This window comes from Periophthalmus magnuspinnatus, chromosome 8 (genome assembly GCF_009829125.3).
Source record: "Periophthalmus magnuspinnatus isolate fPerMag1 chromosome 8, fPerMag1.2.pri, whole genome shotgun sequence".
Lineage (NCBI taxonomy): Eukaryota > Metazoa > Chordata > Actinopteri > Gobiiformes > Gobiidae > Periophthalmus > Periophthalmus magnuspinnatus.
The window spans coordinates 16,132,835-16,160,197 of record NC_047133.1 but is presented as its reverse complement, the minus strand read 5'-3'; the positions used below and the strand labels follow the sequence as shown (position 1 = coordinate 16,160,197).

The following is a 27,363-nucleotide window of genomic DNA, read 5'->3' as shown; positions in this document are numbered from 1 at the left end:
TGCCCATTCAGAGCTGACGCTGCCGTAAACGTCACCACAACAAAGCGCAGCATGGTATCGGCGCCCCCTATGGACACCTGCACATCACACGAGAGCAGCACATTTTTTTCATTTGTACAAAAATGACGAGATGACGCTGCTGGATCCTATGAGCATTACTGATTAAGAAATTAAAACTGGAGAAGGAAGTGTGTACATCACAGTCGGCAAAAAAAGGGGATTGATCAGCAAAATAGCATATTGAAAATAGTCAATTAAAGATTACTCAAACATGAATCACTACAAATACAACTTCAGAGGCTCAATGGGAAGAAACGACTAGAACATTGATAAAGATCTGAAAAGTCCAGTTTGCAGAATAAGTCTGATATAAACAAACATGGTCTGACTGCAATGTATAAACAGTAGAATGAAGCAATTTAGCAGTAGTTTGGTCCATAATTAGTCATAGAAGTTATTTATTCAACCTTCTACAGCTCAGTTCTTATCGCATCATAGAAAAATACTGCGCCATCTATCTTTCATTGAACGATAAATCAATTTAATAATTTGAAAATGGATCCTGTTTCACCCCGTTTTCCCCTGTGTCGCTGCTTCGGTTCAGCTGGTCTCGGCTCTTTTGTCTCCAGAGGAGGGGGAGCTATGTCTGTGTTTTTTGGCTGCTGAGATGTGGCGGCTCTCCATGGCTCATGATGTAGTGGTTGTATATGCAGCAGTAATGGCTGCCAACAAGGCCACAGACGGGACAGGGGTGGTGTGAGGAAGAGGAGGAGGGGGGAGGAGAAAGAGGGAGAGGAAGGAGAAAAAGAAAGAGGAACAGGGGAACAAGAGGAGGAACAGAGGAGCAGGGGAACAGGAGGATTAGAAAGAGGAGGAGCACAGGATCAGGGGAGCAAGAGAAGGAGGAAGAAGAGGAGGTGAGAAAGTGAGGAGGTGGAGAGAGAGCGATGTATTAGTGGGGACGGCATTTAGCCTTGTACCTCACATTTGATACATTGATGTTTATTAAAAATAAATCATAGTTTTCTGGTTCATTCAGACTGTAAAACAGAAACGGAAGGACATTTTGAAATGTCAAAACAGACTAAAACATTTCTGATTTTAAGATAAGATACAGTTGGTAGAGTGTTTGTCCACTGCTCCAAAGGTTGCCGGTTTGAATCCCGTTCTCGACAACATCATTGGTTGAGTGGTCAGATCCACTGACCCACAGGTTGATGGTGTTATTCCATCTCCCAAAGGTGAATACTGTTGTTGTCTTTGTGCAAGACACTTAACCTCCCTCTCCGCAGTGTCTGTGCACACTGGTGTGTGAATGTGTGTGTGAATGTGTGTGTGAATGGGTGAGTGGTTCCTTGAAGATGGAAAAGCTCTGTATAAAAATGTGACCTGTGAACATTTACCATTTAAGCTTTGTCTCACAATGAGGAAACTGCAGTGTTGCAACACACAGCAAGAGACTAGAAAAGGACCCTCAAATATCAAGACGGGAACTATTAGAAAATGGACTTAAACTTAAGTGTAACTTAACCGGCTGTAATAGGGAACCATGTCCAGATCTCGGTCTGCTCCTGGTCAGGACTTTAGCTGGAGGATTTAACCTACTGTTTTGGGTTGGTGAAAAAAACATATTGGTCGATTTCTAGTTTAAAATATATTCCAAAAGGTTTTTAAAATGTACAGTAGAAATAATCATTTGACTACGCAACTTATCGAAAACTGAATCGTTGATTTAAAACAACCCCCCCCCCCCCAAAAAAAAAAATTAAAAAAATAAAAAATACAGGAAGAATTTTTACTAGTCAATTACTAAAATAGTTGCAGCCATATTGGAGGCATGTTTGTCGAAGGTGATCTGGAAACGGTTTGAGAGACGGTCTAGGGTTGGGCTCAGTGCCAGCCTCAGTGCCAGCCTCAGTGCCAGCCTTGGGCACAGCTCGGCCCGGAGCGTGGCATGGCTTCTGCAGCAGAGAAAATGGTGGCTCCTGAAGGCACCACGCCACAGCCTCCTATTTGACACGAGATGGAGTCTGTGTGTCTGGATCTGTGTGGGACTTGGAGTCAGCAGAGAGCCAGAAAAATGCCAGGAATAAAACCCCCGATGTCACAAAGTCGTTTGAACTTGAACAATGGAGCTGTATTTCTTCATCATTAAAATCACACAAATGAAAGAAAATTGTAGTTTTTCCGAGGACAAAGTCTGCGTCACGTTTTGTTAACGGCCCTAAAAATTCCAAAAAGTTCTTTCAAAACGTATTACCTTGTCCTCATCAAAATGTCCATGTCCAACATTCCCAAATCAGAAGAGCGCCTTTTACTCAAGTCTCTAAAAGTAGAAATAAAAGAACGAGTGTGCGGTGAACAGGAGGAAGAGGAGGAACAGGGGAACTGAGGAAGAGGAGGAGCAGAGGAACAGCAGAATAGAAGGAGGAGGACGAGGAGGAAGAGGAGAATGAAAAAGAGAAGGAGCAGAGAAACAGCAGAACAGAAGGAGGAGGAGGAGGTGCAGGAGCAGGGGAGCAGAGGGAAGAGAAGGAGGAAGAAAAAGAGGAGGAGCAGAGAAACGGGAACAGAAGGAGGCGGAGGAGGAGAACAAGGAGGAGGATTGGAACAGGTGGAGTAGGAAGAAGAAAAAGAGGAGGAGGAGGAAGAAAACGGAGCAAGAAGAGGAGGAACAGGGGAGGAAGAGAAGAAAGACATTATTACATCAAAATGTCAAAGCCAAAAAGTTATTTCAAAGCTTCAGTTCCTCACTTTCCCAAATAGGCCGAGCGTGTTTTTCTCGAGTCTTTTCCTGGAGTCTCTAAAGGTAGAAGTCGCACAGCGAGTGTGTGGGGAGCAGGAGGAAAATGGCTGACATTATGTAAAGGTGACAGAGGCAGAAGTACCGGCCGCATGCCTAATCTTCCTCCATTTTAGCGGGGTTCAGTGAGGGAGCTCGGCTGTGCTCGGAATGGCTAAGTGCCTCCTCCTGATTGGACACTGCCTTCGGAATTCTGATGTGAGTTGAGTGACAGCCATCACCAGGGAGACGGCGCTAGAACAGATACAGCGCCAGATGTGGATAACGATGTTTAAGCCCATTTTGTACATTATCAAACTCGTCTCTCTCATTCATAGGGATGCGACATAAACAGTTGTATTGTTTATTGTGATTAAAAGGGAAGACATTTCATATGATCCAACTCCCACAGATGAATACTGTCGTGTTCTTGTGCAAGACACTTAACCCCCCTCGCCCCCAGTGTCTGTGTACACTGTTGTGTGAATGTGCGTGTGAATGGGCGAGTGGCTCCTTGAAATTTGGGGTCACAGTTCTCATGGCCAAAATAATTTCAACATCGTCTCATGTCTACCCATTAATAGAAGAGGTGCAGGAATAGACTCAATACTCAGTACCGATTCTGTGAACTGAACTGCACCAGTCATTTCAAATGATAAATTATTATAAATGGTTTGTTCTGTATGTGTCGAAATGGTCACAGTCACATTTTTATACAGCACTTTTCCGCCTTCAAGTCACTCAAAGCTCTTTATATCAAGGAACCACTCACCCATTCACACATTCATACACCAGTGTACACAGACGCGCAGACTGGAATCGCACTGCCAACCTTAATCATTATCGTTATTAATCAAGTTATTAATTCAAAACATTTACAGCATAAATCTCATTATATAGACAAACAATAATAATAAAAAAAATTTCCGGTTGTGCAAATAAAAAGTAACACGATGAATATTGACCCAAATAAATATAGTTCCATGTTTCATAAACTGAGCGATGGGTCAATGTAGTGACTATTGTGACAGGCCTAATGTTAACTGTGTTGCATTGGTAAGTCTATGTAAACTGGATTAGTAAGTAATGCGGGAGCAGTGTTTTCAATGGGTTTATACTGAGACTATGTTGGGACAAGCAACTCAATAAATAACTGAAGAAAAATGCAAATATGGGATTCTCCATTTTGAAAAATTGTCTCTTTTCTGTCTTCTTTTTGTTACCATCTTCTACAGGTATTATCACTGTATATAATATCTATTGGATTTTATCAAGATGGGATGGTATTTTTTATTTTTATTTTTTATTTTGTAGTAATTAATTTTTATAAACTTTCATTATTTTGTATATATTTTAATTTAATTTTTGTTGCCAAATGTTTATTAATTATTATTATTATTATTTTTTTTTATACAGGGAGACCCAATGAGAGCACTTAGATGCACCTTTTCATGGGGGTCTTGTTCAAAATACAGAAAAAATACAAACAAAAAACTAACAAAATATTTTCTTCAGCAATATCTCAAACTTCAAAATCAGTGACAGGCCTAAAAACAGCTCACATTTGTATTTTTGTTGTGTTTTAACTTCAGGGTTCAGGCCAAAGTCAGAATGAGTCATCCAATCAGAGCCTATGCAGTGTGGGCTCGCTCAGTGACAAGGAACTGGAGGTTGGCACCTGTCCTATTTTCATCTAATTCATTTACGCTAGACCTATATTTAAATATAAACGTTCTTAATTACTTTGCTGTAGACTCCTGAAAAGAAGGCGAATGACCAGAGGGTTCGCAAAAGAAAAGCGGATCACTTTGATGGCAGCCAAGGTGAGTCTCATCTTTAATTAAGTCTATGACGTAACACAACTTTATACACCCCCCACTCACCTAACATCTCCTCATCTGTTACAGGCAAATCAGGAGCAAGAGGACACAAAATTAGTGATTATTTTGAGGTACGTTTTTAAAATGATTCCCTTAAATAAGCCTTTTTGTGCTTATGTGTGCTCTAAAGTTATAATCTCTGACACCTGTGGATCATTATGTTATAATTTGCACATTTTAAATCACAATATTCATCTAAAACGTCTTAATAAAAGAAACAAGTCCATGTAGGTGTTGGCCCGTTCTATGGATAGCGGCAGACTTTTTTTTGTGGCTATAATGACTATATGACGATGCCGAATCCTAAGAGCATCACTGATTAAGGGGGATTGGCATCTTAAAAAATAAACGATTTAAAGATCACTCAAACATGAATCACTCCAAATACAACGTCAGAGGCTCAATGAGAAGAAAAGACTTGAACATGGTTAAAGATCTGAACAGAACAGTTTGCAGAATAGGTCTGTAACGTTTCATACTTTGTTTCTAATCCTCTCCTTGTGTCTTTTCTCTTGTCCTGGTTCATGGGTCAGTTCGCGGGGGGTACTGGGCCTGGAACCAGTCCTGCCCGGGGCATACCTCCAGTTGTCCGCTCGTCTCCTCAGCACTCGCTCTCAAACCCTCCTGTGACGGTGAGCTGCTTTTCTGCTGTTTCTTTTCCATGCTTTCTATCTGGTCATTAAATCAGTCTTATTGTGCTTGTGTCTCTGTAGTTCTAATCTCTGACCCCTATGGATCATTATGTTATAATTTACACATTTTAAATCACAATATTCATCTAAAACCACGTAATAAAAGAAACAAGTCTGCTAATGGTGCCCTATGGGAGCTGACGTTGCCAAAAGTCAACAAAATGCTGCATGTTGTCAGCGCCCCCTATGGATAGCTGCACATCACACTAAAGCAGCACTTTTTTTTTTCATTTGTACCAAAATGACTACACGACGCTGCTGAATCTTAAGAGTATCATCGATTAAGAAAATAAAACCGGAGAAGGAAGTGTGTACGTCACAGTGGACGTGTTTTTTTGTTTGTTTTTTTTGTTTTTGTTTTTTAAATGAAACACTGCATAACTACATGAGCATTGTAATTGAATTAGATTGTTAGTTGAGTCCCTTCACTACGGACATTTTAAACCCAACATTTGAGAGAAAATCCCAAAATATGAACAGTTAAACGAATAACAGACAAAATCAGGTCACTTAAATAATTCCAGTGTTCTTCTCGTTGTGGCCGTTCAAATCTTGATCAGTCCAGGATTTCTTTTCATGTATTAACAGCTCTGATTAAAAGCACTTTTATTTTGTGTTCTGTAGGTGCAGCAGGGAAGCCCCTCGTCCGTCGGCTCGTCAAACACAGAGCTGTCCTCATGTTCACTGAAGCCGCTGTCTCTTCTTCTGCTGCACAAAGCCACACAGGTGAGTCCACTGCTCGACAAACCAACACATCATTCACCTGGGTTTTATTAGGGATGTCCCGGTCCAATACTGGGATCAGTATCAGCATTTTTAGGGTATCGGCTTGGATCAGATTTGGTGACTCGACAGGCCTCTCATATAAATAATATAGTGACCTTATGTCTCTGTCTCTGTGTCTGAAGCAGCTGTGGATGAGTTTAAAACATTACACATTACATACAACATCATAATAACTCTTTACAGTAGGCCTTTTTGTATCTGGTAATACTTTTATTCAAATGGAGCCAAATTGTCCATTGAGCCAAACAAAACTGGATCAGGACATCTCTGGTTTCTATTCAGTGATCATATTAAGAGCAGTCACACTGTTGAAATCAAAATTACGCTGCCCAGACATACACGGCCAGTCAAACGTTTGGACACGCCCTCTGTGTCTTTTTTTACTTTATTTTGACTATTTTTTACATTTTATATTCACACAGAAGACATCAAATAGATATATGGGATTATGTAGTAAAGAAATATGTTTTATATTCAAATCCTTAAAGTAGCCACACTTTGCCTTGTCAAAAAATATTTAGTAGTTATTTATCTTTTTCCCCTGTATCTTACTTCATATATTTGATGTCTTCTGTGTGTTTATAAAATTTAGAAAGTAAAATAAAGGAGAAAAAAAACATTGAATGAGAGGTGTGTCCACACTTTTGCCTGGTGTAACACACGTCTGTTTGGGTTTGGTCGTTTTTTCAGATTCATTCAAGAAAGATGATGGAGGCAAGGGGCAGCTTTATTCATGTGATTAATTTTATTTACATATTCAATATCTAAAAGGAACATCCCCAAATGATGAAGTAAAATGTTTAAAATGGTGTTCTGAATATAATAATAATAATAATATAAAACCTAATAACAAATTCAAAATAATATATTTTTATTACAACTTTATTTGTATAGCACTTTTCAAAAACTAGTTGCAAAATGCATCACATCATGTAAATACTTCACACACACACAAGTAATAAAACAATAACTGTCTAGCTGTAAATATAATACATTATTATAAAAATACATTAAGTGAAACATTCTATAAAAGTGTGTTTTTTTTTTTGGGTGCTTTTAAATCTAATAAAAAACACAGTGTTGGTCAGTCTAATCTCCTGAAAAGGCCCTGTGCTCTCTGGTCTCTATAAACCACACCAAAAATGTGCTTATTTTATTTTTTTGCCCACATTCATTCTGTAGAGCATTAAGTCCTCTGGAGCCCAGCTCCAGCTGGCTCCAAAACCTGAGTTAAAGCTGACTTTAACTCTCAGTATTTCAAACGTAACCTCTCAGTAGCAGCTCATCTTCTGCAGTGGTTCCTTTCACAGATCACACAGAGCAGACGCAGACTCTTCACCTGCGTCACACCATCTCTGCAAACCCATAATTCACCCTTTTTCAAACTCGTATTAGAAATTGAAGATGTAACGTGTTGTTCTTGTTTGAAACTCATCCCTTCTGAGAACAGAAAGCTGGCTCATGGTATTATCCCTGATAATTTTAAAGAAAAATGATAGAATAGCCTTTTGTGTCATTATGTGAAAAAAATTTAACAAAATTATTACTTTGCTCATTAAGATTCCTTTCATACAGTTGAAACCAGAAGTTTACATATGCTTTATATGTAAAAAAAAAACAAACAAAAAAACAACACTCATACACTTTTTTTCTCACATGAAATCAAACAAAACTTTTTGTGTTTTAGGTGAGTTAGAATTACCAAAATTATTTTCATGTGCTAAATGATTTGTTAATCCTAATTGACCAAAAACAGGAAAATTATTGTCTTTCATGTCAGATAAAAAAGCAAGTGTCTTTTTATATCACGTATGTAAACTTCTGGTTTCAACAAGACAATAATAAAAATGTGATGATGTATACTAGAGATAGACCGATGTATCGATCTGATATTCGCTCTTTTTTGCATATGGGGAATTGGCCTTCGCTCTCTTGTCTAGGCCAATATTTGGTTTGGACTCACTAACTGCTGCGTGAATCTTTATTTTAAGACTTAAGTGTGATTATGTTGTTCACAAAATGAGATTACACAACTCCATTTTGGGTTATGGTATAAACAGGGCTGTGGATGTCAAAAAATGTTTCCTTTATTATAGTTAAATTATGCTGAACAGTAAAAAGTATAGAGAATATTTATGTTAGTATTCATTTCAAATCATACATTTAGGGTGAAATGAGCAAAGTCTGCACAAAAATATCGCCAGATCTTATTGGCCTCTGGTTACTCTGGATTCTAAACATTCGGTATCGGCATCAGACATGAAAAAAACCCAACTCAGCTTTTCTCTGTTATATTCTTCACCTGTGCATTCTCACTCTGTTGTATTAGTTTGAGTTAAAAACAAGTTTGTTTCTGTCTCTCACAGTCGGACCTTACTCTAGAGAAATTAACAGCAATAGAGAACAACAAGAACTCTGACCTGGAGAAGAAAGAGGGGAGGATAGACGATTTACTGAGGGTAAAACACAGCCGCCATTTTTAATTATTCTGTCTGTTTTACTCTAAATGGACGGCTAAAATGCCCTTGTTTTTGTTTTGTTTTTTTACAGGCAAACTGTGACCTGAGGAGACAGATAGATGAACAACAGAGGATGCTAGAGCGATACAAGGAACGCTTAAATAAATGTGTCACCATGTCCAAGAAGCTGTTGATCGAAAAGGTCTGTGTTTACTCTCTGCAGACCATAGCAGATGTTTTACTGATTTAAAGTGGCACTGTGTAATTTTTCTGGTGGGGTGGACTGCTGCCTGCTTGTCTCCATGGAGATGTTATTGATCATGTAGAGCGGGTTAATACGAACATTTAAGACCAAAATGATGAGTCTGATAGCAGCAGTTACAGAGAGAGGGGACAGAGTTTTACACAGAAAGTGAATTAGAGTCAGAGTCGATGGAGGCAGAAGTGCGCCCGTGATCACTTCCTGTTTGATGTGTTCTATTTATATATAAAATGTAGAAAGTAGTAAAAATAAAGAAAGAAGAGGGTGTGTCCAAACCTTTGACTCGTAGCGTATATTCAGTTACAGTTTTTATTTGATAAGTTTAAAGCCATACTGTAAAAGCGTAAAAGCAATGACGTCTCCATGGACCCGCCACCAAAAAGTTGCATAGTGCGCCTTTAATGTTCAGAAATTCCACAGTGCACCTTTAATTCTCGATGTATTTTTGTTGTGTTTCCGTGGTCCAGTCCAAACAGGAGAAGATGGCGTGTCGGGACAAAAGCATGCAGGACCGACTGAGGCTGGGACACTTCACCACAGTGAGACACGGAGCATCCTTCACAGAGCAGTGGACAGACGGATACGCCTTTCAAAACCTTATCAAGTAAACACCATGTTATTGTTGTTCTTTGCCCTCTGACCTCTGACCTCTATTCAATACACACACTCACAGGCAGACAGTACATACTTTGCCTTAGAAGAATTCACAGGTTTCAAGAATGTTCATGAATGTCCTGTTCATTGACTCTCACCATTTTGACCATTTCAAAAGGATGTATTGTTTTGAATTGTTAATAACTATGGCAACGGTGCTAATTTTGAATCACTCTGAATCCCATAGATTTAAAAAGTATTAAAGGGCCCATTTGATCTCTGTTCTAATGTTGTTTCCTCGTCACAAACAGACCTGGAGTTATGTTTTGTTTCATTCACACATGTTTAACACACAAACCTGCATATTTAGACTCGGTTCTTCTCTTAAACTGAAAACACTCTGTTCCACCTTGTGATGTCATCATATGGTAATACAGGAAGTGCTCCACTGTGTTTTTAAACTCCACACACCTTCACTAGAATCATTTTGATACTTCCATCCCTGAAATTGCCAATCTCTACTGAACTTAAAGGTAAAAGGAGCTGTTAACATGAAAACTACCACTTCATGACATCACAAGGTGGAACAGAGCATTTGGAGCTTTGGAGATGTAGACAGACTAATAATAAAGTGTTCCTCAAATATGTGTGAATGAAACAAAACACAACTGCAGGTGTGTTTTTTAGGAGGGAACAGCGTTAGATCATGGATTAACGCTCATAAGAGCCAGTTTAGTGTAACATATGACCTTTAAGGACAAGACCTTCAAGGGATTTGGATTTCATTGTTTAATTCTGTCACTGCCAATCGTTTAATATCTCGAATCTGCCTGATGATTTTAATATCTTGACAACTATCAATCGGCTCTGTGCACAACAGCGCCCTCAACCTCACTGTTAGCATCACTACTTTCTGTCCAATATTATCATCTTTGTGGGTTTTTTGTCAAGTCACACTAAAATGAATAAGTATTTGAAGATCAGGCAGTCGACGCGAATTATTAAAGACTACCCAATTATTTTTAAATGTAGAATACTTCAGTTTCTGGTGCTGTTTTATTTCAATTTGAATTTTATAGGTTGTTTATTTTATATTTTCAGATTTTAATAAAAATTAGCATTAGCTTTGAGACACAGTGAGTTAGCTAGCGTGCATTGTTAAGATGATGCCAACATGTTGATGGTACAAGTGAAACAAGTCAGACCCTGAGTAAATTATTATTACTGCCTTGTCAAACACTCCAGTCATGCCCTTAAAGTATTTTCCCTCATGAGTAACTGTATGATACACTTGTTAAATGTCCCATTGAAGAACTAAAAAATATGTGTTTTTGTCCGTTCATCTTGTGTTTCTAGACAACAAGAAAGGATCAACTCACAGCGCGAAGACATCGAGAGACAGCGTAAACTACTGGCCAAACGCAAGCCCCCCTCCATGGCCCAGACCCCCCCTCCCAGTTTAGAGCAAAACAAAAGGAAGAGCAAAGCCAACGGCACTGAGAGTGAAACGTGAGTCACATTTGGATTATTATAACAAACTTGTTGTACAGGGCGGGAATGAGATGATCAGACGATTAGTCAACCAAAATGTTAATATTAGAGACGTTATTGTGTTGGGATGATGAGGAATTATAAACACAAGTACAGAAATAAGAATTAAGGAGCCCATAATGTGCTTTTCTGATCTGTTCTAATGTGGTTTCCTTGTCACAAATAGACCTGGAATTTTGTTTTGTTCCAGTCACACAAACCCTACATATTTAGACTGAGTCTTTGTCTCAAGCGGAAAATGCTCTGTTCCACCTCGTGATGTCATCATGTGGTAATGCAGGAAGTGCTTCACTGTGTTTTTAAACTCCATACTCCTTCACTAGAATCATTTGGATCATTTCAGCCCTGGAATTGCCAATCTCTACTGAACTAAAGGTAAAAGGAGTTGTTAATTTGGAAACTACCACTTCATGACATCACAAGGTGGAACAGAGCATTTTGAGGTTTGGAGATGTAGACAGACTAATAATAAAGTGTTACTCAAACATGTGTGAATGAAACAAAACACAACTCCAGGTCTGTTTTTGAGGAGGGAACAGGATTAGAACATGGATTAAAGCTGCAAGAGTTAATTTTGTGTAATATAGGAGCTTTAAAGAGTGAATTATGAGTTTAGTCTGTGGTTTTAGAGGAGATTCCTGTAATCTTGAGAGCAATTTTGTTCAGATACATGGTAAGAGATAAATTTAAAAATGTATGCATCTTTATAAGCTTTTGCCAGCATCACAACACTCCCTTGTCACTTTTTAAACTTTATATTTTAATCAACCAATCATATGCAGGCCATGTCTTAAGTCAACTACAGCCCTGATGATTTTATGCGTGTTTGTGAGCTGATCTGAAGGTTGGCAGTTTGAATCCCACTGTTGACCTTTGTGTCCTTGGGCAAGACACTTAACCCACCTCTCCCCTAGTGTGTGAATGTGTGTGAATGGGTGAGTGGTTCTTGATGTAAAATGCGTTGAGCCTTGAAGGTGGAAAAATGCTATATAAAATGTGGCCATAAGCATTAATGTATTTTTTTGGAACTTGACTAAACTTTGATTTTTGTCTTTTTAGATTATCACAAGCCGAGTATCACGAGCAAGAAGAAATTTTTAAACTTAGACTAGGCCATCTTAAAAAGGTAAGCTGTTTTTTTTTCTAGCATTTCATTCACAGTTAACATAAATCACATCAAAACCACCTCAAAATCGTGTCTAAACCGACCTGAAACCAGACCAGGACTAAACTGGGCTCAAACCAGGACTAAACCCGTCTGTTATAAATAGGCTCTGTGCACAACAGCGCCCTCAGCCTCACTGTTAGCGTCACTACTTGTCCTATTTTATCGCTATGAAATTTTTGCTGAGTCACGCTAAAATGTATAAATATTTAAAGATAACGCAGTGGACAGGAAGCTGTGGGAGGGTCAGGGGTCAGAGGTTAAGGAGTTATAGTTGGACAGTGGACAGAACAGTGGTGGTTTAGGGGTCAGACGTCAGACATTAGGGGGTTAGGGTCAAGATGCTGCGGGTCACTGACTGATGTTAAACACTACAGAAAATAAAACACCACAAACTGAAGTGTTCTACATATAAAAATAGTTGAGTAGTTTTTTATTAGAATTTTAATAGGTTGTTTACTTTATGTTTTCCTGTTTTGATCAAAGTGACTGTTAGCTTAGAGACATAGTGAATTAGCTAGCATGCTACTGTACACATTGCCTGTTACAACATTCATGTCTTTGTGTCTTTGTAGGAGGAAGCCGAGATTCAGGCAGAGCTGGAGAGATTGGAACGAGTCCGAAATTTGCACATTCGAGAACTCAAAAGGATTCACAATGAAGATAACTCCCAGTAATATCCGTCACGATGTTTGTTATGTTTCCATGTTTCTTACCGTGATATTAAACGCTCTGCCTCTGGTTTCTTTCTGAACAGGTTCAAAGATCACCCAACGTTAAATGATAGATATCTGCTTCTCCACTTACTGGGACGAGGAGGTTTCAGTGAAGTTTACAAGGTACAAGCTCCCAACTTTCTCCCAGTGTTTAAAGGCTCTATACATGTATATAGAAATGGACATAGCTAACTCCGCGTTCCAAATAGGAAGCGATCATGGGAGTGCTCCGGCTGTGTCCCCTCTCTCTGTAACTGCTGCTGTCAGACTCATCATTTTGGTCTTAAATGTTCGTATTAACCCGCTCTACATGATCCTCGGGTTTTAATTTCAGTATTGTGTCTGTAAATCAAGATATGAACATTAATTGAGAGCGTTGCTAAGTGCGCTTTTTCCTCCTAAACCAGCAGTGCGGGCAGGAAGGATCCATTTTATAGAATAGGTCTGATTTAAAACAAAATGGACGCTGGTCATTCCATAGTGGATGCACCAGTCGTTTCCAGCAGACAAAAGTTTTAGGAGATGAGTGTATACTTATATGGAATGTTATGAGCGCGCCTCAGCTGTGCATATTTCAGACAATATGAGCTGAATTGCATTACACTGGGTTGACATCATCAGCTTTTTGCAGTAAACTGTTAAGGCGGATTTGGACTGGAGTCAAAAATGTGTCGTCATTATTGAAATAACAGTGAGTGATAAGAGCAACTTAAACATTATAAATGTATCTAAATGGACATGGCTAACCTGCTGTGTCCCAAACAGGAAGTGATCACGGGCTCTAATGTTGTTTCCTCCTCAAAAACAGACCTGGACTTGTGTTTTGTTTCATTCACACATGTTTGAGTAACACTTAATTATTAGTCTGTCTACATCTCCAAACCTCAAAATGCTCTGTTCCACCTTGTGATGTTATGAAGTGGTAGTTTTCAAGTGAACAGCTCCTTTTAACTTTAGTTCAGTAGAGATTAGCAATTCCAGGACTGAAATGATTCTAGTGAAGGTGTGTGGAGCACTTCCTGTATTACCACATAATGACATCACAAGGTGGAACAGAGTGTTTTCAGTTTGATAGAAGAACTCAGCCTCAACTCAGATTTGTGTGTTAAACATGTGTGAATGAAACAAAACACAACTCCAGGTCTGTTTGTGATGAGGAAACAACATTAGAACAGATCAGAAAAAAGCCTAATATGGTCACTTATAATATTTTTCAGGCTTTTGACTTGACGGAGCAGAGGTATGTTGCTGTTAAAATCCACCAGTTGAACAAGAATTGGAGGGATGAGAAGAAAGAAAATTATCACAAGTAAGTCATTTTGTCTCCTTTAAAATCTAGAGACATGTCAAAAAAATCTACTCTTGTTAAATTAGTTAAATAGAATTGATTATGTTTGTGTTGGCTGGATTATCGTTTCATTTTTTTTTTCCTAACATGTCCTTAATGTTGTGTTTTTCTAAAGGCACGCATGCAGAGAGTACAGAATCCACAAAGAGCTGGACCACCCTCGCATAGTTAAACTCTACGACTACTTTTCGCTCGACACCGACTCGTAAGTCACTTTGTTTTAGTTAAGCTCAGAATATTTGCTCACATTCCTGCAAGTAAATAGTCAAATGTTTGGTGAAAATTGTGTACAAGGTCCTATATTACTCAAAATGTCATCTTGGAGCTTGAATCCATGTTCTAATACTGTTTCCTCCTCAAAAATAGACCCGGATTTGTGTTTTGTTTCATTCACACATGTTTGAGTTACACTTTATTATTAGTCTGTCTACATCTCCAAAGCTCAAAATGCTCTGTTCCAACTTGTGATGTCATGAAGTGGTAGTTTTCAAGTTAACAGCTCCTTTTACCTTTAGTTCAGTAGAGATGGACAATTCCAGGTTCTGAATTGATTCTAGTGAAGGTGTATGGAGTTTAAAAACACAGTGGAGCACTTCCTGTATCACAGGAAGTTTTCTTCTGAACTTTCTTTTGATGACATCACAAGGTGGAATACACTGTTTTCAGTTTGAGAGAAGAACTCAGCCTAAATATGCAGAGTTTGTGTGTTAAACATGTTTGAATGAAACAAAACACAACTCCAGGTCTGTTTGTGATGAGGAAAGAACATTTTTAAATAGATCACAGAATAGCCTAATATGGGCACTTTAAAAATAAATTGCTAATCTAATGACAGTCACAAAACTTATGCTTCTACAGAATCATAGTTTGACCTTAAAACTCTAAAAACATGCACATAATTAAAAACATACTCGTGTTTGCATACACAGGTGCTGCTCACTGCTGTGAGGGCAGTCGCCTGGACTTGTGCTGTGTCCTATTGGACTGACCATGTCCAACTGAAACATTTAGGGTTAAAATGCAATTTGAGTTGGTGGAATTATAAAGTCGCAAAGGCCGATAGTTATTATCAGCTTTGGCTTTCCATTATCATTATTATTATTTTATGTGTTATTATTTATTTGTTTGTTTTATAATTTTATTTTTATTTTTTTTATCACACTGGGCAAAGTCAGAGCAGGAGCAGGGACTACTAGTCTTTGAAACGGTGGAAGCTCTTTACAATTCCTTAAATAATAGAAAAGATAAGAAGGAAATTGTAAACCGCCTTCAGTTACATTTGTACAGATAAGTGATGTCATTTTAACAGTTTAATTAGAATGAGATATTTTTATAATGGTTACTTGCACAATAACTCTGCTTCAGGAGTAAACTTTCTTGATTTCTCAATTTAGCAACTTTTAAAAATCTCAGTTTATTAAAAACACAAATTAATCTAATTAATTGTCCAGCCATAACAGTTCAAATATTAATGATCCTGGAGTTGTTTGTGTGGACTCAGAGCAGAACCAATGCAGTACTGGCCAAGAGTAGTGTTTGTCCACTGGTCTGAAGGTTGGTGGTTTAAATTCCGCTCTCATCATGAACATCATTGTAGTGGTATTAGGTAGTGGGAAACACAATGAACTCACCTTGTTTATAGATGTGTGTGTGAATGGGTGAGTGGTTCCTTGATGTAAAGCACTTTGAGCCATGACGGTGGAAAAGAGCTGTATAAAATCTGACCAAATTTAAAATACAATTGACAGAAAAACACAATTAGAATTGTCTCCAAACATCTTGCAGCTCTAACCTCAAACGTCATAACATTAAAACTATAAAACCAGGCATGTTCGTGTTGTTTCGTAGGTTCTGCACGGTGCTGGAGTACTGTGAGGGAAACGACCTGGACTTTTACCTGAAGCAGCACAAACTGATGTCAGAGAAGGAAGGTCGCTCCATCATCATGCAGATCGTCAACGCGCTCAAGTACCTCAACGAAATCCGACCACCAATCATCCACTACGACCTCAAACCCGGTGAGAAAACACACTGAGGAAGAACAGAAGAGGAAAGACTTCACTGTTCTGTGTTACAACAGACCATGTTCTAGTTCTTTCCTCTTCACCCTTTACTCACACGAAGTTGTATTTGGAGTGATTTATGTTTAAGTAATCGCTAATTTTCAAGACGCCATTTTGCCGATTGACTTCCGTTTTCACCTCCACCAGTATTATCCCGCTCTACATGATCCTGCTGTTTTTATTTCACTATTGTGTCTGTAAATCAAGATATGAACATTAATAACAGACAAATCAGGCGCCTTCTTTCCCCGAGGTCACTCCCACTAGCGTTAGCAACAGGTTTGATTGACAGTGTTGCTAAGCGCCCGCTCCCTGCTAAACCAGAAGTGTAGGGGGGCGTTACCTTCAACAGTCTGGCTCCGGATTGGCTATTTGGTTGCTAGGATACTTGTGGTCAGAACTCGGCTCCAAATTGGTCCCTATAACTGCTCTAACCTCGATGAGCTTCATTTGACTGGAGCCAAACGCTGTCACACTCATTCAGTCCACTTCTTTACAGTCATAAAGTTTTCACTTCCAAAAGCACTGAGGTTTGTGTGAACTATATACAAACCCGGCCTACTGAATTACTGCTTAATATGTGGGTCACTGCAGCCGTAAATTCTTTTGAGCTTCAAACTAAACTTGAGAAAATGGCTGACATGTTTTTGTTCCTCTAAATCTCGTCTTCGCTCTGGTTTTAGGTAATATCCTCCTAGTGAACGGCACGGCCTGTGGGGAGATCAAGATCACAGACTTCGGCTTGTCCAAAATCATGGATGACGACAGCTACAACTCTGTGGACGGCATGGAGCTGACGTCGCAGGGGGCAGGGACCTACTGGTACGAGTCGCCTGTGAATGAAACCTGACAACTTCCTCTGACAGCTGAGGAGGAAGAGGAGGAGGGAGAGGGAGAGAGAGAGAGAGGAGGTCAAAGGAGCCACATTCAGACTTTTGTCGTGTTTCACACTTTTCTAAAAGATAAAAGGAACATTTGAGATTCACAAGAAATTCCTCAAATCTATATCCCATTTGCAAGTTAGTGATGACGTGGCTCTGTTCTGTCTCCGTTCCCATGTTAGCAAGTAATTCAAAAGGAGCCATTGTTGAAGTGGTGGAACATAACAAAGTAAAGCAATAAAGTACTGTACTTAAGTAAAGTACAGATACCTAAAATGTATACTTAAGTACCTTTGAAAGCAGTATCTGTACTTTTTACTCCACTACATTTTCGAACTTGAAATTTAAAAGTATTTTTATTATTGTGTGAGACCTGCTGAAAAGGCTGAGGGTTTATTTTTAACACGTTCAGAATTTGAACAAACAAAAATATACAAATAAAAACACAAAAAAAATTATCGATTCAATTGTTTCTATTGAACAAAATTTAGCTTAAATCTTTCTCAATATCACCACATTTGAAGCTTTATTATATAGTTTTAAACAACGACTTGAATTATTTTACTTAAGTTAAAGTATCACATGAAAAAAATCTACTTGAGTATTTTTTGTACTTTTTACTTAACAAAATTTAAAAAATTTGAGCCATCAGACCAATCACAGAGCAGTGGTTGTGGTTTGGGCGGAAGTGGAAGCGTCTAATCAAACTAAAACCAAGACACCTTCACATGTTCTAAACCTGTCATAAAACACAAACCATATTAAAACACCTGTTCTTAAACCTAACTCTGACTCTAACCTGATTGTGAAACAATATATTGAGAAAAAGAACATTAGCTAACGTTTCACCAGTCCAAAAGTGTCTGTTGTGTGGGATGGCTGTGTTGGGGGAGTGTCTCTGTTGTGTTTGGTAGATACTGGTTTGGTAAGTGTCATAACATGTGAAGTAACCCAGATGTGTTTCTGTCTGAAGGTACCTGCCTCCCGAGTGCTTCGTCGTCGGTAAAGAGCCTCCAAAAATCTCAAACAAAGTGGACGTTTGGTCTGTGGGAGTGATCTTCTACCAATGTCTGTACGGCCGAAAGGTGAGACGCGAACCACAAGAGATAATGAAGAGTTATGTTTGTTTAGCCTAACCAGGATCAGGCCAGACCGATGATGTAAGGAGCTCTGAATAGAAAGGTACACACAGCAGTCTGGGATGGAAAAACCGGGAACGTCATGATGATTATTTGAAGCGTCACAACAACAGAGCAAGACGGAATATCAAACTTTTGTTAGAAGGCAGCTGATTTGTCTGTTTAATTAATGTTCATATCTTGATTTACAGACACAATAGTGAAATAAAAACCCCAGGATCATGTAGAGCGGGTTAATACGAACATTTAAGACCAAAATGACGAGTCTGACAGCAGCAGTTACAGAGGGAGGGGGCACAGTTTTTACACAGAAAGTGAATTGGAGCTAGAGTCAATGGAGCTGGAAGTGCGCCCATGATCACTTCCTGTTTGGAGTGTGTGGCTAGCAGGTTAGCTATGTCCATTTATATAAACAGTCTATGGTAACATCCAGTTGAGAGAAAAACAAAGACACCGTCCCTTTTCTACAGAAGTGTACAGCTCTGACCTTTTGCACATTTTTCTTCAAACGAAATGGTCCATACTGACGCTAAAATAGGCTGAAGTTTGTGTGTCGGCGTCACCGTGTTTGTTTTGGTTTGTTTGACCTTTGGCTTTTGCACGAACCTCAGCGCTGCTCTGTGATTGGTCGCCCATTAACCTCACAGTGAGAGCACGGCTAGATTGATTCTGGTGAGTTTGTGACTCAGATGTGGCGAGAATCCATCTTGATGTGGAAGGTCACATTTGCTCCGCTGCTTTTATAAACAAGGGGGATTAGTTGGAAGAATCTGCCCATTGAACACGTCCAGCAGGTCTTATGTTTAATTCCTCAACAGGAGTTAAACATGTGCTATTAGGAACTTAAATCTTTGGGAAACACTGGGGTTTTTGTTCAGATATGTATATGTAATTCAATATTAATGTCAATTGGTGAGAATATTTCATATTTAAGCCGTCAGAACTGTAGTTAGACTGGTTTTCTGACAATACAATGAGTGGGATTTGGTAACAACGGTGTATAGACCCTGTTTGGCCCTGTTCTAGTCCTGGTTTAGTTCTGGTCTAGTCTAGGTAAAGTTCCGGGTTTAGACAGTTTTCATGTGGCCTGTGGACTCTCAAACTCCAGAAAATCAGGCCTATTCTGCAAAATCATCTTCACCCATGTTCTAGTCGTTTCTTCTCATTGAGCCTCTGAAGTTGTATTTGGAGTGACTCATGTTTGAGTAATCTTTAATCGACTATTTTCAAAACGCCGTTTTGCTGATCTATCCCCGTTTTTTGTGACGTACGCCCTTCCTTCTCCAGTTTTATTTTCTTAATTGGTTATACCCGTAGGATACGTGTAGTTATTTTGGTACAAATGATAAAAAATGTGCTGCTCTAGTGTGATGTGCAGGTCCATAGGGGGCACTGATGCGGCGCTTTGTTGTGATGACGTTTATGGCAACGTCAGCTCCCACTAGACACCACAGTTTTCTAACGTGGAAGTCAGTGGACTTTCTTTTATGAAGTGGTTTTAGATGAATATTGTGATTTAAAATGTATAAGTTATAACATAATGATCCACAGAGATGAGAACTATAGAGCTCACACAGGTACAATAGGGCTGGTTTAGCTTCTCATTGCCATGAAACCATCTGATCATGTGTTTGTTTGTTTTTTCCTCCAGCCGTTTGGACATAACCAGTCGCAGCAGGACATCCTCCAAGAGAACACCATCCTGAAGGCCACAGATGTGCAGTTCCCTCCTAAACCTGTAGTCACACCAGAAGCAAAGGTAAAAGCAGTCTCTATGAAATCTGTGGTTTTCAGACTCTGTGTGATGATGTCATGCTCTCAGATGGGGTCAGGGGTCAGATTTCCCTCTTGATCACGTTGTACTTTGCCATGAAATATCCAAAAGGTAAATTCATAAATGCTGAAGCTGATCATTTCTACTTCAAAACATCTTAATAGTTCAGTTGGTACAGTGTTTATGATCCACTGACCCACAGGTTGGCGGTGTGATTCCAGCTCCCACAGATGAATGCTGCCGTTGTGTCCTTGGGCAAGACACTTAACCCCCCTTTCCCCAGTGTCTGTGTACACTGGTGTGTGAATGTGTGAATCTTAATAATATGAGATTGTTCAAGACCTCTATTGATACTTAGCAGCTGATGTCATTAACATTCCTTGGGGGCGTGATGCTAACCGTAGGCACTGCTCTGTCTGAGGCTTTGTTTGATTAAATCTGTTGCGTTTCCCCTCCAGGCCTTTATACGGCGCTGTCTAGTGTATCGTAAAGAGGACCGCATAGACGTGCATCAGTTGGCCAGTGACCCGTTCCTGATGCCTCACATCCGAAAGTCTGTGAACTTCTCGGGGTCGTCAGGGACCGCCGTGGCCTCCACCTCCAGCTCCTCCAACAGCAGCGCCTCCAACTGAGCCCACCCCAAAAAAAACAGACACACGGGCGGATGGCAGAGGGGCTCCATAGCATCCCAGAGCCGACATGGAGAGCCAGAGAGCCAACACGGAGAGCCCGGGGGAGAGCGCTCAGATGGGGCAGTGGAGCGGTCGTGCCCTCAGGCTCTCCCCAGCCTGCTTTCTCCAGAGGGGGGCGCTGTTCTGGGGGTCAAAGCCCTAGAAAGTTTGGCAGTGTGGCGTATGGGGACTTCGTTTCTTTTCTGCTTCAAATAAAAAAAGAGAGATTTATTAGAAGTATGGATCTGCTTCAGCTCGGCCATAAGGGACACAGACTGCTGAAGGCCTACATATCCCATAATGCATCACTCCCGTGCATGAGCTGGTCCAGACCCAGCCTGATGTCCCTAAGCTCAAACTGTCCTCTCGTCTGTTGAACCAGAATACCAGTTTGGGCCTGTTTTATACCCAAAATCCCACGTTTCCCTTAAATTCCATATATTTTGTTACGAGGAGAGATGAGCCCTTCCCTCCATTTCCTCCTTGTTCCTTTTCCTGTGACCAAAGCTTAAAACTTCCAGCTGGTGGCGCTGTTCCACCAATGTTTTTATAATGAATGGTTTTAGAGACGTGTTACTTGATGCAGAGTGGAAGCGTTTGAGGATAGATTACCCCATTTTACATTTTTTTCAAAAGGTTTTCAGTTTGAGCAGTTTTCTGGACACAAACTGCTGATTTTCAAGTTGCCTTTTCTTAGAGCAGTTCTCGTTTGGGTTGACCTCCCTCTCTACCATAACACATATTTATTTAGGTATGTTTGAATTTATTTTTGGCCAATGAAATGCAAGGAACTGCTTCACGTTCTAGTACTGTCGGGCGAGACGGGCCTTAGCCGAGTCGCATAAACCATTAAAAACTATTGGTTAAAACACAACGCTGTTTTTTGTTTTATTTGGTTTGAAATATAAAGTTTTCACTGCAAATCATCAAATACTGACAATATTATTTTTTGGTAATAAAGGTCAAAGTTCATCTGAAGAGTTATCATAGATTATTCTGCACATTAGAACTCATGAAAACCAATATGTAGCTGTCATATGTGTATGTGGAAATTTGGTAATTTTTTAAATATATATATATATAAATATAAATTTTATTTATTTTTTATTATTATTTCTTAAATATAATAGTAGTTAGATAGTTTGGGGGGTTTTCAGTAAATTTCCCATAAGATAAAAATAGTTTGTGTGTTTGTTTAAAATGCTTTAACTCAGTAACTCCTGATTAGACATAAATATATTTCAAATACCTCAGATGTATACTTGAGCACAGTACTTTACTACTTTTACTTCACGTTAAACTGCAGTAGTTCTGGCTGTATAAATACTCCAGTGTACTTCCACAGTTACATTACAGTGATTCATAGAAATGGCTCAATATTAATTTTTTTTTTTTTATCAAAATTGAAAAATATCTGTTGATAAAATGTGTAAAAACTGATGTTTTGTCATTTGTCTCCAAACACTCCTAAATTAACCAATATTGTATCCTTCCATTATTGGTTAATAATGTATCAACTCGAGGTAAAGCAGTAACTTTTCCCTGTGCGCAGTGGCTCCCCCTGGCGGCCCCCGGACCACACGCTGAGCCCCGCACACAGTCGCGCGCTCTGTGGACGCTGCTCTCATTCATCGGGGTGTGTTGTGTGTGGTGTGTGTGTGCTGTGTGTGGAGTGTGTGATGTTTGGAGAGGGGCAGGAGGAGCTGTAGCGGTCAGACTCACTCCTCCGCTGCGCTCTCGCCTCGTCCTCGGCCGCTGCAGCAGCTCCTCGCGCGGCTGCACTTTTCCTCTCCTTTTTTCCATTTTGTTTCGGTTTTTTCCACTGGCGCCACGAGATTTTTGGAGCATGAAAAACTGCAACGAGCGACAACAAAGCACGCGACCGAGGAGAGCGCGCGCGCCCGGACTTTGCACTTTATATTTATTCATCTTTAGTCTGGAACTGAAGAGGAGCCAAACTGGTGAGAGCGAGAGCAAACTTACGCACTTTTGTGAATGGAAAATGGTAACTCGCGCAGACAGCGAACGTAACGTGTGCGTGCTCGTGTTTTACGCAGTTTTAGCGCAGAAAGTGCAAAGAGAAGCCGTTGTTATTGAGTGATCTTGTGCGTAACTTGGATTTGGTGCTTTGGTATGCCACGAACCAACAGTCCCAATGAGTGAAACCAGATGTGGAGAAGGAGGAGGGATGGAGTGAGGGAGGAGGGGGAGGAGGAGGGATGGAGGAGGTGCTCTTTGAGGGTGCTCTATTGACTTTTACACTGTAACGTTATTTTAAGTTTGGAAAGTTACTCAAACTCCACGTTTCACTGCGTAATTCTGTTTCTCTTTGTTCTGTTTGGGTTGATCTGGAGACGGAAGGGCAGCTCCAGTGGGCAGTGGCGCAGTGGGCAGTGATGCTCCAGTGGGCAGTGGCACAGTGGGCAGTGGCGCAGTGGGCACCCTGCAGCCAGAGGTGACCTTTGTATCTGGTCACTGTTGTAATTAACACGTCCAGCACACACAGCTGAATGATGCCTCTGTGCAAATCCTGCTCTCACTGTATCTGCAGATGTTGAAAAGAGGCAGAACTGTGAGTGTGGAGACATGTCCCACACTGGAGACATGTCCCACACTGGAGACATGTCCCACACTGGAGACATGTCCCACACTGGAGACATGTCCCACACTGGAGACATGTCCCACACTGGAGACATGTCCTACAGTGAAGAGTCTGGATCTACATCACAGGCCAAAAGTGACACAGCATCTCAGTCTGTGTTTTTTTTTTTTTATTTATTATGCAGTAAAGAAAAAAGTGAAATAACTACAAAATTTATATACTGTGTGTGTGTATATATATGTATATATATATATATATATATATATATATATATATATATATATATATTAGTAAATATGTAGTAGAGATATTTACTTGTTTTTCTTTGCTACATAATTCTATATATCTAGTGATGGAAGCTAACGAAGTAATTCAGTAATTCACTTATTCAGATCGGACCCCAAAACCAAACAGAGCGGGATGTCCTCGAGTTCTCTGTCCTGAGTCTGACTCCAGTTTAATGCCCCACATCTGTCCAAATACTGCACTCTGGGGGTTTTATGTGGGATGAGGACTGTCCAAATGGAACGACAACGGACGACAAAGTCCCTCATGAGTCGAGAAGAACGATATCTGCCCCTCATGAGACGAGAACGATATCTGCCCCTCATGAGACGAGAAGAACGATATCTGCCCCTCATGAGACGAGAAAAACGGTGGTAGTAGTAGTAGTAGTAGTAGTACCCCAATTCCAATGAACCCATCCCTTTTTAAAAAATGTGTTTTTGACTTCTACAAACACTGGTGCCATTGGACAACTTAAGTTTTATAAGTTACAGGTAGGGCATCTGACTTAAAACTGCAAATCAGTCAGTGTTAAAGTGTGACTGAAGACGTTTATTGCAGTTTATGGCCTATAGATCACTCGTCGTGTTTTCCCCTGTCACTTGCTGATGTAATAACTCAAACCCTGAACAATACAGGGCAATAATCTCCGCTTGCAGTTTTTACAGAGATGAAGAGTGTTATTAAAATAGCAAAGCCATAATTATAGCAAACATATTCAAACTCGTGTGGAAGGGTTTTGGCTTGAAGCTCCACAGTCCCACTCTAACAGCCCACAGCTCCTGAGACGTGAGATCGCAGCGAGCTGGGGGCGGGGCTCAGGCGGATTACAGGGGACGACATGCGGCTTTGGGTGAGACGCTTTTGTCCCGCTGTCCTTAAACACAGCATGAGAAGCAGAGTGTCAGGGCATGTTGTAAATCACATTGGTTTTTTCATGAGAAGTCTTCAGAGGAGTCTTAAAAACTATACAGAAGTCTTTAGTGGCATTATTCTTACATAATGACATGATTACGTAAAAAAATCATATCCATAATTTTAAATAAGACAAGACAATGGGAAAGAGACACTGAAAGGAGAGCACGGAGAATTTAATTTGTACCATAGACTGTGTACAGTTGTCTCTCACTATAACACGGTTCACCTTTTGCGACCTCTCTAGGGGTCCACTGTTGATATAAATGGACATAGCTAACCTGCTAGCTGCTGTGTTCCAAACAGGAAGTGATCATGGATGCACTTCTGGGGCTTTGGTACCAATTTAAATAACGCGTCTAAGCTGACCGTGTAGCATGTGAATGAGTTAAAGTTTCATAATGTTTTTTTTATTTTGGTATAATAACTGACAGTCGTCCAAAGATTAAAACTGTTTTGCTTGTATTAGTTTCAAACGTGAACGATTATATTACATAAAACATCTCATTATTTTGGTGAACTAACAAGTGTTTGGTCATAGCAGCTCGTTACAGGAACTACTATGTAAAAAAGTGACAGAGGATGTGACCCTCTCTGTCAAAATGAAGCTCATCGAGGCTAGAGCAGTTATAGGGGCCAATTTGAAGCTGGAATTCTGACCGCGAGTATCATAGCAACCAAAGAGCCAATCTAGAGCGAGGCCCTTGAAGGTAACGCCCCTTTCTGCTGGCATCGTTGGTTTAGCAGGGAGCGGGTGCTTAGCAACGCTAAAGTGCCTGATTTGTCTGTTATTAATGTTCATATTTTGATTTACAGACACAATAGTGAAATAAAAACCCCAGGATCATGTAGAACGGGTTAATACGAACATTTAAGACCAAAATGACGAGTCTGACAGCAGCAGTTACAGAGAGAGCGGACACAGTTTTTACACAGAAAAAACAAGCACGATTTTCAAGTGAATTGAAGTCGATGGAGCCGGAAGTGCGCCCATGATCACTTCCTGTTTGGAACGTGGCGGCTAGCAGGTTAGCTATGTCCATTTATATATACAGTCTATGGCTTCTGTACACACTGCTACACAACCTCATTCATTCTTTTTTTTTCAATTTTTACCACTTTCTGCATTTTATATGAAGCAAGATATGAAAAAAAGTAACATTTTTCAACAAAGTGAAGGGTGGGCACTGGGCGGCAGTGGCTCAGTTGGTAGAGCGTGTGTCCACTGATCAGAAGGCTGGCGATTCAAATGCTGCTGTCGACATAAATCTTGAACAAGACACTTAACCCACCGGTGTGTGAATGTGTGTGTGTGAATGGGTGAGCGGTTCCTTGATGTAAAGAACTTTGAGCCTGGAAGGTGGAAAAGCGCTGAATAAAAATTTACTTCCATACTTACTTCATATATCTGATGTCTTTTCTGTGTATATAAAATGTAGAAAGTATTTTAAAAAACAAAACAAAAAACATTGAATGAGAGGGTGTGTCCAATCTTTTGGCTGGTTTCTCACCCTCTGCAAAATCCCGCCGCCTCTCTCTCTCCCAGGCCCCACTTCCCGGCCCCTCTCTGAATCCGAGGATCAGGAATGCTGAGTTGGATTTTCTCCTCTCTCTAAATCTTGGTGCTGAACTGAAAGATTCCTGTTTATTTTGGTCGGCCACATCTTTTAATAATCTTAACAGAGCCGCCTCCCACGCTTCCAGCATGCATCTCTCCATTTGCCCTTGCCGCCCGCGTACTGCATTGTGTCCGTACACGTTTATATGTTGTGAAAGAAGCAGGAAAGTTTCAGAAATCCACAAAAAGACGTCTTTGTTCTGACTCTGACATCTGCTCAGTGTTTGGTCTGATAATATTTGGAATAGAGTCAAAGTACAGTTAAGTAAAAGGATCTACAGGAATGAAAATACTACTACTACTGCTACTACCACCACTACTATTACTACTACTACTATTGTTACTACTGCTACTACTACAACTACTACTACTGCTGCTACGACTACTACTACTACTACTACTACTGCTACTACTACTACTACTATTACTATTACTGCATAGACGTAGCTAACCTGCTAGCCACCGCGTTCCAAACAGACTCGTCATTTTGGTCTTAAATGTTCGTATTAACCCGCTCTACATGATCCTGATGTTTTTATTTCACTATTGTGTAAATCAAGATATGAACATTAATAAAAGACAAATTAGGCGCCTACTTTCCTCGAGGTCACTCCTTCTAGCGTTAGCAACAGATTTGATTGACAGCGTTGTTAAGCGCCCGCTCTCTTCTAAACCAGTGGTGTGGGTGGGAAGGGGCGTTACCTTCCACAGCCTCTGCTCCTGATTGGCTCTTCGGTTGCTATGATACTGGTTGGAATAGAAGTTGTTTTCCTTTTCCAGAGCTGACTGAACCAAAAGTGAACAAGGCAAGCCCAGGTCAGACTTGGAGAATTCCTGAGGTCAGAGCTGAGAGTGCAAACATGTGTGACCATGTTTACAGCGTAACGACATGGAGGCTCCCACTGAGGCCGGGCCCATGTTTATCCTCAGCGTTTATGACTTAATGACAGGAAGTGTAAAGTGAAACGCAGCCGTGAGAAGAGCCGGCCATGTGTTTGCAGATGGCGTTTTTCATTAGCCCACTCCTGCTTTTGTAGCTCACCCATTATGTTTCCATTGTAAACCTGATTGCTCTGTGTTAGTGGAGTGATTTAGTTCATACTAAGTTACTTCTAATTTAGACCTGATTTATTTGGATTTATGGTTAGTTTTATAATAGAGTAAAATGAGATACTAATTC

The 27,363-nt window shown here is 40.1% G+C and overlaps 2 protein-coding genes across 5 annotated transcripts in view; both read left to right on the top strand.

The window, feature by feature from the left end:
- Window positions 1–21,635, top strand: part of tlk2 (tousled-like kinase 2) — a 97,243-nt gene extending 75,608 nt beyond the window's left edge. The window contains exons 3-21 of one of the 4 annotated variants that reach the window (XM_033970762.2): window positions 4,375–4,452; window positions 4,536–4,605; window positions 4,690–4,733; window positions 5,196–5,294; window positions 5,979–6,080; window positions 8,507–8,599; window positions 8,691–8,801; window positions 9,329–9,465; window positions 10,812–10,964; window positions 12,066–12,132; window positions 12,747–12,844; window positions 12,929–13,010; window positions 14,105–14,196; window positions 14,351–14,440; window positions 16,084–16,253; window positions 16,982–17,120; window positions 18,153–18,264; window positions 19,970–20,077; window positions 20,551–21,635. In XM_033970762.2, the coding sequence (XP_033826653.1) occupies window positions 4,375–4,452; window positions 4,536–4,605; window positions 4,690–4,733; window positions 5,196–5,294; window positions 5,979–6,080; window positions 8,507–8,599; window positions 8,691–8,801; window positions 9,329–9,465; window positions 10,812–10,964; window positions 12,066–12,132; window positions 12,747–12,844; window positions 12,929–13,010; window positions 14,105–14,196; window positions 14,351–14,440; window positions 16,084–16,253; window positions 16,982–17,120; window positions 18,153–18,264; window positions 19,970–20,077; window positions 20,551–20,724 (2,019 nt within the window). In that variant the 3' untranslated portion in view covers window positions 20,725–21,635. The remainder of the gene's footprint in view (window positions 1–4,374; window positions 4,453–4,535; window positions 4,606–4,689; window positions 4,734–5,195; window positions 5,295–5,978; window positions 6,081–8,506; window positions 8,600–8,690; window positions 8,802–9,328; window positions 9,466–10,811; window positions 10,965–12,065; window positions 12,133–12,746; window positions 12,845–12,928; window positions 13,011–14,104; window positions 14,197–14,350; window positions 14,441–16,083; window positions 16,254–16,981; window positions 17,121–18,152; window positions 18,265–19,969; window positions 20,078–20,550) is intronic. The other 3 variants (XM_055223621.1, XM_055223622.1, XM_033970763.2) reach the window with 3 other exon arrangements.
- Window positions 21,636–22,407: 772 nt separating this feature from the next.
- mrc2 (mannose receptor, C type 2) overlaps window positions 22,408–27,363 on the top strand; it is a 48,905-nt gene continuing 43,949 nt past the window's right edge. Inside the window, exon 1 of the mRNA XM_033971591.2 lies at window positions 22,408–22,724. Within this exon, the coding sequence (XP_033827482.1) occupies window positions 22,610–22,724 (115 nt within the window). The 5' untranslated portion in view covers window positions 22,408–22,609. The remainder of the gene's footprint in view (window positions 22,725–27,363) is intronic.